At 36.6% G+C, this 16,025-nt stretch overlaps 1 protein-coding gene across 2 annotated transcripts in view; it reads right to left on the bottom strand.

Moving 5' to 3' along the window:
* Positions 1 to 16,025, bottom strand: part of LOC123547333 (dynein axonemal assembly factor 9-like) — a 160,456-nt gene that overhangs the window by 17,812 nt on the left and 126,619 nt on the right. Inside the window, exons 26-34 of one of the 2 annotated variants that reach the window (XM_053551632.1) lie at positions 15,001 to 15,077; positions 14,171 to 14,219; positions 13,718 to 13,799; positions 11,819 to 11,907; positions 8,747 to 8,934; positions 7,578 to 7,652; positions 6,822 to 7,003; positions 5,894 to 5,959; positions 2,667 to 2,760 (exon numbers count right to left, since the gene is read on the bottom strand). In XM_053551632.1, coding sequence (XP_053407607.1) covers positions 2,667 to 2,760; positions 5,894 to 5,959; positions 6,822 to 7,003; positions 7,578 to 7,652; positions 8,747 to 8,934; positions 11,819 to 11,907; positions 13,718 to 13,799; positions 14,171 to 14,219; positions 15,001 to 15,077 — 902 coding nt within the window. The remainder of the gene's footprint in view (positions 1 to 2,666; positions 2,761 to 5,893; positions 5,960 to 6,821; positions 7,004 to 7,577; positions 7,653 to 8,746; positions 8,935 to 11,818; positions 11,908 to 13,717; positions 13,800 to 14,170; positions 14,220 to 15,000; positions 15,078 to 16,025) is intronic. The other variant, XM_045334350.2, reaches the window with a different exon arrangement.

Below are 16,025 nucleotides of genomic sequence, written 5' to 3'. Positions count from 1 at the left end.
ATGCCCCCCTTTCGAACTTGACCTAGATATCTTCAAGGTAACATTTACCAAATTTTTTGAAGATGTCATGTAAAATTTTGGCCTCTAGAGAGGGACAAGGTTTTTTTATTTTTAGACCTCGACCCATTTTGAACACGGACCCTTTAATTTATCAGATATCATCAAGATGAACTTCAGACCAAATTTTATACAGTCCCCTGAAAAAAATGGCCTTTTGAGGGTCACAAAGGTTTTTATTATTTGACCTAGACCTAGTTTTTGATGGGGTGACCCATTCGAACTTGACCCAGATTCATCAAGGGAAACGTTCGACCAATTTTCATGAAGAGTCGTAGATATAGGCCTCTAGAGAGGGGCACAAGGTTTTTCTTTTTTAGACTATTTAAACCCGTTTTTGTCAGTGACCAGTTCGAACTTAACTTAGATATCATCAAGATGAATATTCTGACCAACTTTCATAAAGATCCCATGAAAAATGTAACCTCTAGAGTGGTCACAAGGTTTTTCTATTTTTTGACCTACTGACCTAGTTTTTGACCACACGTGACCCAGTCTCGAACTTGACCTAGATATCATCAAGATGAACATTCTGACCAACTTTCATGAAGATCCCATGAAAAATTTGACCTATAGAGTGGTCACAAGGTTTTTCTATTTTTAGACCTACTGACCTAGTTTTTGACCACACGTGACCCAGTTTCGAACTTGACCTAGATATCATCAAGATGAACATTCTGACCAATTTTCATAAAGATCCCATGAAAAATGTGACCTCTAGAGTGGTCACAAGCAAAAATTTACGGACGCACGCACGGACAGACGGACGGACGACGGACACTGCGCGATCACAAAAGCTCACCTTGTCACTTTGTGACAGGTGAGCTAAAAATAGAAAAACCTTGTGACGTCTCTAGAGGCCATATTTCTCAATGGATCTTCATGAAAATTTGTGAGAGTGTTCAGCTTGATGATATCTAGGTCAAGTTTATAACTGGGTCATGTGCGGTCAAAAACTAGGTCAGTAGGTTGAAAAATAGAAAAACCTTGTGACCTCTCTAGAGGCCATATTTTTCATGAGATCTTCATGAAAACTGGTGAATGTTCACCTTGATGATATCTAGGTCAAGTTCGAAAGTGGGTCACATGCCTTCATAAACTAGGTCAGTAGGTCTAAAAATAGAAAAACCTTGTGACCTCTCAAGAGGCCATACTTCTCAATGGATCTTCATGAAAATTGGTGAGAGTGTTCAGCTTGATGATATCTAGGTCATGTTCGAAACTGGGTCATGTGCGGTCAAAAACTAGGTCAGTAGGTTAAAAAATAGAAAAACCTTGTGACCTCTCTAGAGGCCATATTTTTCAAGAGATCTTCATGAAATTTGGTGAGAATGTTCACCTTGATGATATCTAGGTCAAGTTAAAAAGTGGGTCACATGCCTTCAAAAACTAGGTCATTAGGTCAAATAATAGAAAAACCTTGTGACCTCTCTAGAGGTCATACTTTTCAATGGATCTTCATGAAAATTGGTCAGAATTTTTTATTTTGATGATATCTAGGTCACATGTGCTCAAAAACTAGGTCACTATGTCAAATAATAGAAATAACGACATCATACTCAGTTCAACACTGGGTCATGTGGGGATAGGTGAGCGATTCAGGACCATCATGGTCCTCTTGTTTATCAATTAAAACAGTTCCATCCCCAAGACATCTCTGTGACATGATAAAAAGATATTGTCTGAAATCATTTGTCCTTTGCCTCCAATTCATGTGAGGTAGTTGGCAATTTCTGGCTGAGAACAGGTTAGTAGTGGTACAGAATCCAGGAAAACTGGCAAGGTTAACTGCCTGCTATTACGTAACTGAAATTCTGTTGGAAAATGGTGTTAATCTGCAAACAGACAAACAAAACACTGGTGCATCTTTGCCACTTCTACTATAAAGTTGTGTTTTCATTTGTATAGTACTGCAGGAAATTTTTTCTCAAAATAATTATGGGCAAAAAATTTCCACCTGTCAACTGCTACTTAGTGTTCAATTTAGGACACCTGCAATTATATTTATTGAATCTTTACATCACCTGGCATGCAAAATGATGAAATGTATATAAATAACTTGCAACAGGTGAAATATTTAGTGATAGTAATTATAGTAAAAAAGGAAATTTAGAGATGGATCTATTTTGTTTTTAAATTCGCTATTTGTTTTCACGAAAAATAAATACTTGCAAAAAGTACTATGAACAGTCCTATATTTTTGACAATAATTTCTGTCCCAAATGTTAGGTACGAGAAAAATAATTATTTTTGCAGATTTTGAGGGTGTCCTAATCCCAACACTTGTGGAAAATATGGGTGTAATAACAGAGACAGAGTGAAAATGCATCAAAAATTTAACCTGAAATTCTAAGTAAAAGTGGGGGGCATAATTCATGAAATATTGGTGCCAGAATTGTGGAATATCAGCTGTATCATGTGGGTGATGATGACGACAGTTTTAAGTTTACAGGAAATCCATCAAGTAATTACATATTTAAAGTGAAAATGCATTTAAACTTTGACCAAGGTGTGGACGCGAAACGGGAAAAGGAAACAGGGTTGAGTAGGAAAACTCTCCATATACTTATTATAGTCAAGCTAAAAACTACAGGTACTACAAAGGATACTGGGATGTTGATCTTGTTTTGTTCCATCAAAGCTGACATACTGGGTACCATTATAGAACCAGCCTTCAGGTAGCGGGTCCAGGTGATGCTCCTTCTGTAAAAAACAATCCTAAACTGTGCTTAATCAAACTTATGTACATAATGACCATGATTGGGAAAGCAGAAAAGTGGCCTTAAGTTTCTAAAATGAACTGGTCCATCATTCAATTTGGGCAATACTATTTATTATTAAAAGGGGTGTTCACTGAAAAATTACTGATTGAATAGCGAACAGTGAAGACCATGATGATTGTTCCTCCTGGTGTAGACTTTGATAGTAAATAACTATTTCAAGTTTCAGTCAATAGCTTTGATAGTAACGGAGATATTTGACTTTATCAAAAACTTTAAACCAAATGCGACGCTGACGCTGATGCTGGGGAGAGTGCAATAGCTCTACATTTTCTTTGAAAAGTTGAGCTAAAAATCACCATGCAAATTTATGGTATGCACGAATCAATGTACTAGCAGCAAAGACAATTTCTCTTGCATAATACTAAACAAGCAAATTCGATGAATTGGTATACCCCGCCAAAAGGGTTTGTGGTGAGGAATGGCAAAAAAATATATCCGGCAAAAAGTTAAGGATGTTACTAAGAAGCAAACAATTTGATTAGACAAAATCAATTTAACAGAAAATGAATGCTTTTTTTTGGTGGTGGTGGTGGTGGTGGGGCAGCGGGAGTGACCGGGTGAGGGTACACAATTTCACATGCTGATTAAAAATTAAGAATGAAAAACCAAAAAAAAAAAAAAAAGAATTAGGTGGGGGGGATGGATGATGCATGATCGGGGTGGTGGGCATGACTGGGTGGAGGAGAGAGGTGGGGGAAAAGTAAAACTTTGCATGTTGATAAATATTCATGGAAGGTTTGAAACAAAAAACAAGAGCACCGCCTTGCGGGTGCTGACGCTCATCTGATTTTTTTTTGTATAATAGAAATATTGTCCTACCCATGATTTTCTAAGTCTAAAAAGGGCCATCACTCTTGCAAAAAGCAGGATAGAGTTATGTTTCTTGATGTACAGTGTCCACTTATGATGGTGAAAAACTGTTGCAAGTTTTAAAGCAATAGCTTTGATAGTTTATGAGAAAAGTTGACTTAAACATAATATTCAACCAAGAAAATGATTTTTCTAAGTCCAAAAGGGGCAATAATTATTGCAAAAAGCAGGATGGAGTTATGTTGCTTGCTGTACAGGGTCAGCTTATGATGGTGAACAAGAGTTGCAAGTTTTAAAGCATTAGCTTTGATAGTTTAAGAGAAAAAGTTGACCTAAACATAAAACTTAACCAAGAAATCTGATATTTTCTAAGTCCAAAAGGGGCCATAAATCTTGCAAAAAGCAGGATGGAGTTATGTTTCTTGCTGTACAGGGTCAGCTTATGATGGTGAACAAGTGTTGCAAGTTTTAAAGGAATAGCTTTGATAGTTTAGGATAAAAGCTGACCTAAACATAAAACTTAACCAAGAAAACTGATTTTCTAAGTCCAAAAGGGGCAATAATTCTTGCAAAAAGCAAGATGGAGTTATGTTTCTTGATGTACAGGGTCTGCTTATGATGGTGAACAAGTATTCCAAGTTTAAAAGCAAAAGCTTTGATAGTTTAGGAGAAAAGTTGACCTAAACATAAAACTTAACCAAGAAATCTGATATTTTCTAAGTACAAAAGGGGCCATAAATCTTGCAAAAAGCAAGATGGAGTTATGTTTCTTGCTATACAGGGTCAGCTTATGATGGTGAACAAGTATTCCAAGTTTCAAAGCAATAGCTTTGATAGTTTAGGAGAAAAGCTGACCTAAACATAAAACTTAACCAGGCAACGCCGACGCAGACGCCGACGCCGACACCGACGCCGACGCCGACAACCGCTCAAGTGATGACAATAACTCATCATTTTTTTTCAAAAAATCAGATGAGCTAATAATAAAAAGGAATGAAAAATTATTATTATTTTATATACATTTTTTTTGTGGAGGCGGGGGGGGGGGGGGTGTGTGTGTGTGACCAAGGCAAGGTGGTGACCAGGTGAGGGTACACAACTTCACATGTTTATAATAAATGTTCATCGAAAAGAATGAAAGAAGTTTAATGAAATTCTACCAATTGGTTAGTTTGTTATGTACAAATCTGTAGATTTTTAAATAATTAAAGGACAATAACTCTTAAGTAAATTGACCAATTAAAAAAACATGAGCTGTCAGTGGACAGCGCGCTCGACTATTCTCAGTGCTTGATAGTATAATATAAGCTATGAGTAAAACTATAACATTACAATAAGCATATTCTAAGTCGAAAAGGGGCCATAATTCAGTCTTGATAGAGTTCCCTCCTCCTTTTTACAGACTGGGGTCATAATGGTAAACAATTATGCAAAATATGAAAGCAATATCTCAATGGACTTTGAAAATATTTGGGGAGGTACGCAAACTTTAACGTTTATTCTAAGTCGAAAAGGGGCAATAATTCAGTCAAAATGCTTAATAAAGTTGCCTCCTCCTTTTTACAGACTGAGGTCATGATGGTTAACAAGTATGCAAAATATCAAAGCAATATCTCAATGGACTTTGAAAATACTTGGGGTGGTACGCAAACTTTAGCATTTATTCCAAGTCGAAAAGGGGCCATAATTCAGTCAAAATGCTTGACAGAGTTGCCTCCTCCTTTTTACAGACTGGGGTCATGATGGTAAACAAGTATGTAAAATATCAAAGCAATAACTCAATGGATTTGGGGTGGTACTTTAAACTTTAACATTTGTGCGACACTCACGCACATGCTTGCGCTAACGCCGACGCTGGGGCGAGTAGGATAGCTCCCCTATTCTTCGAATAGTCGAGCTAAAAAATGACAGGCATCATCGAAGTACCTTGGTTCATATTTATTTCAAGTTTCATAAAATTCTACCAGCTTGTTACTGAGAAATGGCTGCAGACGTGGATTTTTCATTAAATCAAGGGCAATAACTCTAAGGGAAATTGACCAATCAAAAAAAAAAACTTGACGGGCATCACCGCAGTATGTTGGTTCATGTTTGTTTGAAGTTTCATGAAATTCTACCAGCTAGTTACTAAGAAATGGCTGTGAACGGACGCACAACGCCATTTCAATACCCCAATCCCGATTTCATCGGCGGGGGATAATAAACCTTTCACAGTATAATTTCAATTAAATGTCATAACTTACATGTATTTTGTTTTTAACATCCCTAGTTATATCCTTTCTCAAGATAAGATCTTTCTTCTCTGGTTTCTGCAATGAAGAAATTTTAACAATTATAACACAGTCATTCATGAGAGTTTTACTTTTGTTGATATTCATGACCAACAAACTTGGTGGATACTAATCCTATCTTTTTCATAGAAACAGACAGGCTAAATTTTCACCTCTGTTCGAAAAAATATAAATGGATTATCTTTTTGAGGATGTACAGTTCTCTGTTCAGTCCTCAATCTGACTGAGATACAGGTGTGTATAAAAATGTGTGCTGGCAGAGGAGAAAACTGTGTGACATTGTTCATACAGGCATACCTCACTTTCCTTGTTACTGGTATTACCATTTAACATTGCAATTTATTAATTTCTGTCAACTGATTATGTAGAAATTGTCAACTGATTATGTAGAAATGCATGTTATTCATGACAACACAAGGTTAAACCTGGACTTAACATTGTCTAAGGTCATATTGCTATGACTACTCAGAAGATCCTGCACATACTTTAAGTGAATGGAGTGAAAAGAGAAGTGTTACAGTGTTTAGAACATGTCATCACCTCAGCGCAATAAGTGTATAACTGCATTGACTTAAAGAAGGACTTCTTCACTTTTTGCGCTAAGGTGACGATGTGGACTGTTCTAAATAAAACCTGGTGTAGACAGATCAGTCACATGAACAATATTTATGACAATGGAAATCTCAACAGCGCTTGGACACCAGAGCAGAACACTGCACAATTTTATTCCTTTGACAACAGAATACTCTAGAATTTTTAGAACTCTGTTCTGAGTAGGCAAAGGAATATAGCCAAAGTCTCTATCTACAATCTGATCCACTAAGTCATGCAGGCCCTTGGGTATATGAAGAATATACATGCTTTAAATCTTCTAACAAACCTTGGGGGCACAGTCCCTCAGCCAGTCCTTGAGTTTGGGCTGACTCAAGTCTGATCCTGTGAACACCATAAAGTTACTAGAATTCTGAGCCTTCTCCCTGGCTGTCTCGCTGTATGGTCGCATTGACAACACACCACTCATTGTTGTGTAGTGAAGTTCTATGGACTCTTCAGGCTTTGCACCTGGAATAAAGGGACGATTCAGAAAAAAAATCTACAACAGAAAATTACTATTATTTTGCTTGATTCCATTCTAAAGTTCCAAAGTACCTTTTTTAGATATTTGATCAACCTCTAATACAGCAGAACTTAAATGCCATTAGGCGAGCATTAAGAAGTTGCTGCATACTAGAACTCCATGTTGTTGTTACTTCTGGTGTTTTCAGATCACAGATTCTAATCAATGTTCATTTATAAAAGGGCCAGTTTAAAGTTAGTGCTGGTTTGTCTGTCGGGTAACATGTATATTTCATTACCTTTCATTTACAGACTCAAGTAAACCAAGCCTGTTGACATTTCATTCCATTTTCAACTTGTCTAAAGCAGCCATCTGCCTAAAGCAGCCTGACTGTAAAATACAGATCTGATAATAGTGTTACTAATTTTCTTTAAAGCCAACAGCTTTAATTTGTTTTGAGTTTAGGTCACTGCAGGTAATATGGCAATTTTCAAGTCAATTCTATGGTGTCCTCTTCCCTCTAGGTAATAATTCTAGAAAAGGGCAAACACCTTGGAAGTTTCAAGTCCGGTTACTTACCTGTAAATTTTACTTTTCCTTGCACATTGTAAATGTTGCCAGAAAATGGATAGGATGACAGTGTTGCCTTCATACCTGAAACAATCGGGACAAATCAAAATTGATTTCTCCTTTGCGGACTAAAGCTATTTTCATTCTTTTAGGATAAAGTGCACTATGACAAGTGTAGAAAAATAAGACCACTGTATGATAAGTTTTACTTTCTTCATGTTTCTGTAACTGTTATGGAATTATTATAACAGTCATCTGCAGAAATTATTAAGAAAACTGAAAAAACAAATTGCTTACTGGATAAAATATGTAACATGATGAGTTCAATAGTTTTAACCAAAAACTCTAAAAGATTTGATCATATCTAAGATGTTTGTTTGTTTGTTTGTTTGTTTTGGGTTTAACGCCGTTTTTCAACAGTATTTCAGTCATGTAACGGCGGGCAGTTAACCTAACCAGTCTTCCTGGATTCTGTACCAGTACAAACCTGTTCTCCGCAAGTAACTGCCAACTTCCCCACATGAATCAGAGGTGGAGGACTAATGATTTCAGACACAATGTCGTTTATCAAATAGTCACGGAGAACATACACCCCGCCCATATCTAAGATGTCTACACAAGTTTGGTTTTATACAAAAGTGATTAACTGCAGACTTAGCCAAGTGTATCGCATATATGATCATTTTTCTACCAAACATACTGTCATGTCAGTAGTTTTCATGGGGGACTAATTTTTGTAGATTCCGTGGCTGAGTAAATCCACACTAAAAACCCAAGAAACAAGTAAAATTCACAATAATTTATGTTCAAAATTTGCAGTCCATAAATTCAAATCCCATAAAATACTGTAAAAGCAGAAATTTCCGCAAAGGTTTAATTTTCACTATATTTGCGAACCCTGTATCTCGCGAAAATTAGTCCTCGCGTAAATATTCACCATTAGTATAATTCAATTTCAAATATTAAACCACGCAAACACAGAATTTTAAATTTGCAAAATTCTAACCCAGTGAAAATGTGTGCTTTTACAGTAGCCTTTCAAGTCAAAACGATGAAATTTTATACCCACAAAATTAAATGATTTCACAGCATAACCAATTCTGAACTAGTTACTTCTCATGACTAGGAAATTTTCTCCTTTTTTTTCCAAAAAAAAAAGATATAAAAGAAATCATTACCTCTTAATTTTGCAACCAGTTTATTTCTATCTAGTGGCAATGTGAACTTTAGATGTACAGTATTCAGCAGTTCCGTTAGCGGCCTGTTGGGACCTTGTCTCCACCCTGGACACAGCAGGTAGCGGGCTCGAACCTTCTCACTCTGGTGAAAACTATCCTCACTTAGTATAGCATCTAAATCCATGCTCCTACAATTATATAACTGAACCTGTATTCAACGTGTTATTACATTTAACTAAGCAAAGAAACAGTATTTCTACAGAAGCTTAGTGGGGACATGTGAACTTTTTTATTTTCATCTAATGGCCGCTTGATACACTAAATGATTATTATTTCAACAAGAGCTGTCCGTAAGACAGCACGCTCGACTTTTCTCAGTGCTTGACTCTGAATTAGAGCTTTGCCAGTAAAAACTGTATAAAACTTTAACGAAAAAATCTAAGTTAAAAAGAGAAATGTTATGGGGATTGTTTCTCCTGGTGTAGACTTTGATAGTAAATAACTATTTTAAGTTTCAAGTCAATAGCTTTGATAGTAACAGAGATATTTGACTTAATAAAAAAAAAACTTTTACAAAAAATTCTAAGTTAAAAAGGGGCATAACTCTGTCAAAATTCAATCAGAGTTAAGGGGATTGTTTCTCCTGGTGTAGACTTTGATAGTAAATAACTATTTTAAGTTTCAAGTCAATAGCTTTGATAGAAACAAAGATATTTGAAGTTATCAAAAAGTTTAACTAAAAAGTCTAAGTTTCAAGTCAATAGCTTTGATAGTAACAGAGATATTTGACTTAATAAAAAAAAAACTTTTACCAAAAGTTAAAAAGGGGCATAACTTTGTCAAAAAATCAAATCAGAGTTATGGGGATTGTTTCTCCTGGTGTAGACTTTGATAGTAAATAATTGTTTTAAGTTTCAAGTCCATAGCCTTGATAGTAACAGAGATATTTGACTTTATAAAAAACTTTAACCAACGGTGACGCCAACACCAGAGCGAGTGCAATAGCTCTACTTTTTCTTCAAAAAGTCGAGCTAAAAACTATTTTCAACAAGAGCACTTGCGGGTGCTGACGCTCATCTGATTTTTTTTGTATAATAGAAATATTGTCCTACCCATGATTTTCTAAGTCTAAAAAGGGCCATCACTCTTGCAAAAAGCAGGATAGAGTTATGTTTCTTGATGTACAGTGTCCACTTATGATGGTGAAAAACTGTTGCAAGTTTTAAAGCAATAGCTTTGATAGTTTATGAGAAAAGTTGACTTAAACATAATATTCAACCAAGAAAATGATTTTTCTAAGTCCAAAAGGGGCAATAATTATTGCAAAAAGCAGGATGGAATTATGTTGCTTGCTGTACAGGGTCAGCTTATGATGGTGAACAAGAGTTGCAAGTTTTAAAGCAATAGCTTTGATAGTTTAAGAGAAAAAGTTGACCTAAACATAAACCTTAACCAAGAAATCTGATATTTCCTAAGTCCAAAAGGGGCCATAAATCTTGCAAAAAGCAGGATGGAGTTATGTTTCTTGCTGTACAGGGTCAGCTTATGAGGGTGAACAAGTATTCCAAGTTTCAAAGCAAAAGCTTTGATAGTTTAGGATAAAAGCTGACCTAAACATAAAACTTAACCAAGAAAACTGATTTTCTAAGTCCAAAAGGGGCAATAATTCTTGCAAAAAGCAGGATGGAGTTATGTTTCTTGATGTACAGGGTCTGCTTATGATGGTAAACAAGTATTCCAAGTTTCAAAGCAAAAGCTTTGATAGTTTAGGAGAAAAGTTGACCTAAACATAAAACTTAACCAAGAAATCTGATATTTTCTAAGTACAAAAGGGGCCATAAATCTTGCAAAAAGCAAGATGGAGTTATGTTTCTTGCTATACAGGGTCAGCTTATGATGGTAAACAAGTATTCCAAGTTTCAAAGCAATAGCTTTGATAGTTTAGGAGAAAAGCTGACCTAAACATAAAACTTAACCAGGCAACGCCGACGCAGACGCCGACGCCGACGCCGACAACCGCTCAAGTGATGACAATAACTCATCATTTTTTTTCAAAAAATCAGATGAGCTAAAAACATTGCCCTGTTCTGCCAGGAGGAAAGCCACATCACTGTTTACAGATCTCAACAACCTACCTGGAAACATTACAATGTTTTGCCAGCAGGAAAGCCACATCACTGTTTACAGATCTCAACAACCTATCTGGAAACATTACACTGTTTTGCCAGCAGGAAAGCCACATCACTGTTTACAGATCTGACTACATACCTGGAAACATTACCCTGTTCTGCCAGCAGGAAAGTCACATCACTGTTTGCAGATCTCAACTACATACCTGGAAACATTACCCTGTTCTGCCAGCAGGAAAGTCACATCACTGTTTACAGATCTAAACTACATACCTGGAAACATTACCCTGTTCTGCCAGCAGGAAAGTCACATCACTGTTTGCAGATCTCAACTACATACCTGAAAACACTACCCTGTTCTGCCAGAAGGAAAGCCACATCACTGTTTTCAGATCTCAACTACCTACCTGGAAACATTACCCTGTTCTGCCAGCAGGAAAGCCACATCACTGTTTACAGATCTCGACAACCTACATGGAAAAATTACCCTGTTCTGCCAGCAGGAAAGCCACATCACTGTTTACAGATCTCAACTATCTATCTTGAAACATTACCCTGTTCTGCCAGCAGGAAAGCCACATCACTGTTTACAGATCTCAACTACATACCTGGAAACATTACCCTGTTTTGCCAGAAGGAAAGTCACATCACTGTTTGCAGATCTCAACTACGTACCTGAAAACATTACCCTGTTCTGCCAGAAGGAAAGCCACATCACTGTTTACAGATCTCAACTACATACCTGGAAACATTACCCTGTTCTGCCAGCAGGAAAGTCACATCACTGTTTGCAGATCTCAACTACATACCTGGAAACATTACCCTGTTCTGCCAGCAGGAAAGCCACATCACTGTTTACAGATCTCGACAACCTACATGGAAAAATTACCCTGTTCTGCAAGCAGGAAAGCCACATCACTGTTTACAGATCTCAACTACCTACCTGGAAACATTACCCTGTTCTGCCAGCAGGAAAGCAACATCACTGTTTACAGATCTCAACATATGCTGAACCTCTTCCAAGTCATCATTCTGTGAATCAGACAATTTTTTGGATTACATTTTTGTCATATAATGTCTTTATTTTTTTGTAATGCAGATATCTTGCAGAGTGTAAATTTAGGTTATAACTAAGGACGTGAATTAATTATTTTTGGATTTCATGTGAAATGAACAACAAACTATAATTGGCAAATCCATGAAATGCGCAAACGATTCATGGGTAATTTGCAGATCATACTCTGTCCTTCATTTTCCATGAACTCCATTTTGAAATTCCATGAACACACAAAAAAAATAATTAAATTTTTTAATTTAATTTCTTATATACTGTTAAGGCAGAAATTTTCGCAAGAGTTTAATTTTCGCTATATTCATGTGGCCCTACATCTCGTGAAAATTAATTCTTGCGTAAATATTCACCATAAATATAATTCAAATTTAAGTAGAATACCTTTTGTACAATTTCACGAATATTACACCTCGCGAATATACTCAAAATTTCAAATTCACAAAATTTTGACCCAGCAAAAATATGTGCTTTTACAGTATACAACTTGAATGTATTTTCTTACAACTTGTGCTTTTTTTTAAACTGCACATATTTTATTGTATTTAACATCAGAATCAGCTTCCTATTCATATTAGGGTCATCTACTTTGTAAGTCATATCACTCTATGAAGTTTGAAGGTGCTAGGTCAAATTCTCAAGTTACTGACTGGAAATGGATTTCCATGTTCTGTCCGCTGCGACCTTGACCTTTAATGGAGTGACCCCAAAATCAATAGGGGTCATCTTCCCTGCATGTCCAATCATCCTATGAAGTTTCAACATTCTTGGTCAAGTGGTTCTCAAGTCATTAATCGGAAATGGTTTTCAATGTTCAGGCCCCTGTGACCTTGACCTTTGATATAGTGACCCCATAAACAATAGGGGCCATCTACTCTGTAAGTCCTATCACCCTATGAAGTTTGAAGGTTCTAGGTCAAATGGTTTTCAAGTTATTGACCAGAAATGGATTTCCATGTTCTGTCCACTGTGACCTTGACCTTTAATTCAGTGACCCTAAAATCAATAGGGGGGTCATCTACTCTGCATGTCCTATCATCATATGAAGTTTCAACATTCTTGGTCAAGTGGTTCTCAAGTTATTGATTGGAAATAGTTTTCCATAATCAGGCCACTGTGACCTTGACCTTTAACAGAGTGACCCCAAAATCAATAGAAATCGTTTACAGTACTGTGCATGACCAATCATCTTATGAAGTTTAAACATTCTGGGTCAAGTGGTTCTCAAGTTATTGATCGAAAATGGCTTTCCATGTTCAGGCCCCTGTGACCTTGACCTTTGATAGAGTGACCCCAAAAACAATTGGGGTTGTCTACTCGATAAGCCCTGCAACCCTATGAAGTCTGAAGGTTCTAGGTCAAATAGATTTCCAGTTATTGATAGGAAATGAAGTGTGATGGACAGATGGATGGAAGGACAGATGAACTGGGCAAAAACAATATGTCTCCCCCAGTGGGAGAAAGATATCTATAATAGCTTTTACTTAGTTTCAATGACTTTTCAATACAACTGTTACTTATATTTGAGCCGCGACGTGAGAAAACCAACATAGTGGGTGTGCGACCAGCATGGATCCAGACCAGCCTGCGCATCCGTGCAGTCTGGTCAGGCTCCATGCTGTTCGCTTTTAAAGCCTATTGGAATTGGAGAAACTGTTAGCGAACAGCATGGAGCCTGACCAGACTGCGCGGATGCGCAGGCTGGTCTGGATCCATGCTGGTCGCAAAGCCACTATGTTGGTTTTTCCATGGCGCGGCTCATTTCATTGTTACCTTTAAGGCTGTTGAAGAGGTCATCACAATCTGATTTACCCACCCCTGTTCACAAGCGTTTAACAAATACGGGAATGTCAATCTGTAAAATAATAACAGACACCAGGTTATTTTAATATTGATATGAAATAAATACCTTTAACAAACTTTCTGACAAATATTAAAATTGTATTAGAGTATTCAATTAAACAATATAGTGTAAGTCTATTCCTTCAATATAGGTAAAATGTAGAGCTAATGAATGAATACATAGTGTTTCAAAACATCCGCTCGAAACTAACTTTCTCACAATGCCTCTATAAGCTGTTGGTTTGAACTCTGATCCTTTTTCATTCAGGTATCTTTTGTACTATGTAATATGAACTGTAATATTGTAAACATTGTTTGTAATAAACTATGTCAAAACTTAACTGGCACTATATGGATATAAAGCCAAGACAAAATAATATTTACTTGTGTTCCATATAAACATTTAAGGGGTCCACACAGGCTGTAACAGACCCTGAAAAATAATTTAAAATAAAAAATCAAACATGGTTTTCACAATTTTCTAACATTTTTTTAATTGTTACAAGCTTTAACCAGCTTCTATTCCAAGTTGACTGTCAGACTATGCATTAAATCTAAGTTAAATCACATTACTGATATACTGGAGAAATTTACAGTTTTGTACAAATCCTGAAATAATGATCCTCCTCCAATCTGTATAACATTCACTACAACTTTTGTTACTTATCTGGTCTGGGTAATGTTCACTAAAGACTTATTCCACACTTGTCACATGTGTAGCACTCACAATATATCACTATGACTGGTAATAAACTAAGGATAGTTGAATATTGCTAACTATAGCTTTTAACACATTGAGCTTATCCATTAAACACTCAAGGAACATCCAGGCCAAATTTCATCCAAATCCATTCAGTGGTTTTGGAGGAGATGTCATTTAAACATAATTGCTGACGATGGACGACTTTACAGACAAATGGACGGACAGACGACGTACACAGCGTGATCACAATACCTCACCACCACAAGCATTTTGTGCTCAGGTGAGCTAAAAATTGATTTCATACATTTCTACAGTGTAAAACAAATTTCTTTTCAAACCTGCAGAACTACCTTAACACTCAATACATCACTATCTGTGTAACACTCACTTACCTATAACACAATGAGATCTGATATCTACATCAGGATGACACTCCACAGCTTGTACCACACTCACTATATCTGTATACCTTAACACTCAATACATCACTATCTGTGTAACACTCACTTACCTATAACACAATGAGATCTGACATCTACATCAGGATGACACTCCACAGCTTGTACCACACTCACTATATCTGTATACCTTAACACTCAATACATCACTATCTGTGTAACACTCACTTACCTATAACACAATGAGATCTGATATCTACATCAGGATGACACTCCACAGCTTGTACCACACTCACTATATCTGTATATCTTAACACTCAATACATCACTATCTGTGTAACACTCACTTACCTATAACACAATGAGATCTGACATCTACATCAGGATGACACTCCACATCTTGTACCACACTCACTATATCTGTATACCTTAACACTCAATACATCACTATCTGTGTAACACTCACTTACCTATAACACAATGAGATCTGATATCTACATCAGGATGACACTCCACAGCTTGTACCACACTCACTATATCTGTATATCTTAACACTCAATACATCACTATCTGTGTAACACTCACTTACCTATAACACAATGAGATCTGACATCTACATCAGGATGACACTCCACATCTTGTACCACACTCACTATATCTGTATACCTTAACACTCAATACATCACTATCTGTGTAACACTCACTTACCTGTAACACAATGAGATCTGACATCTACATCAGGATGACACTCCACAGCTTGTACCACACTCACTATATCTGTATACCTTAACACTCAATACATCACTATCTGTGTAACACTCACTTACCTATAACACAATGAGATCTGACATCTACATCAGGATGACACTCCACAGTTTGTACCACACTCACTACATCTGTATATCTTAACACTCAACACATCACTATCTGTGTAACACTCACTTACCTATAACACAATGAGATCTGACATCTACATCAGGATGACACTCCACAGCTTGTACAACACTCACTACATCTGTATATCTTAACACTCAATACATCACTATCTGTGTAACACTCACTTACCTGTAACACAATGAGATCTGATATCTACATCAGGATGACACTCCACAGCTTGTACCACACTCACTATATCTGT

This window comes from Mercenaria mercenaria, chromosome 9 (assembly GCF_021730395.1).
Source record: "Mercenaria mercenaria strain notata chromosome 9, MADL_Memer_1, whole genome shotgun sequence".
NCBI classification, from domain to species: domain Eukaryota; kingdom Metazoa; phylum Mollusca; class Bivalvia; order Venerida; family Veneridae; genus Mercenaria; species Mercenaria mercenaria.
The sequence above is the reverse complement of the archived record's forward strand: the minus strand, read 5'-3'. Positions and strand labels throughout refer to the sequence as shown.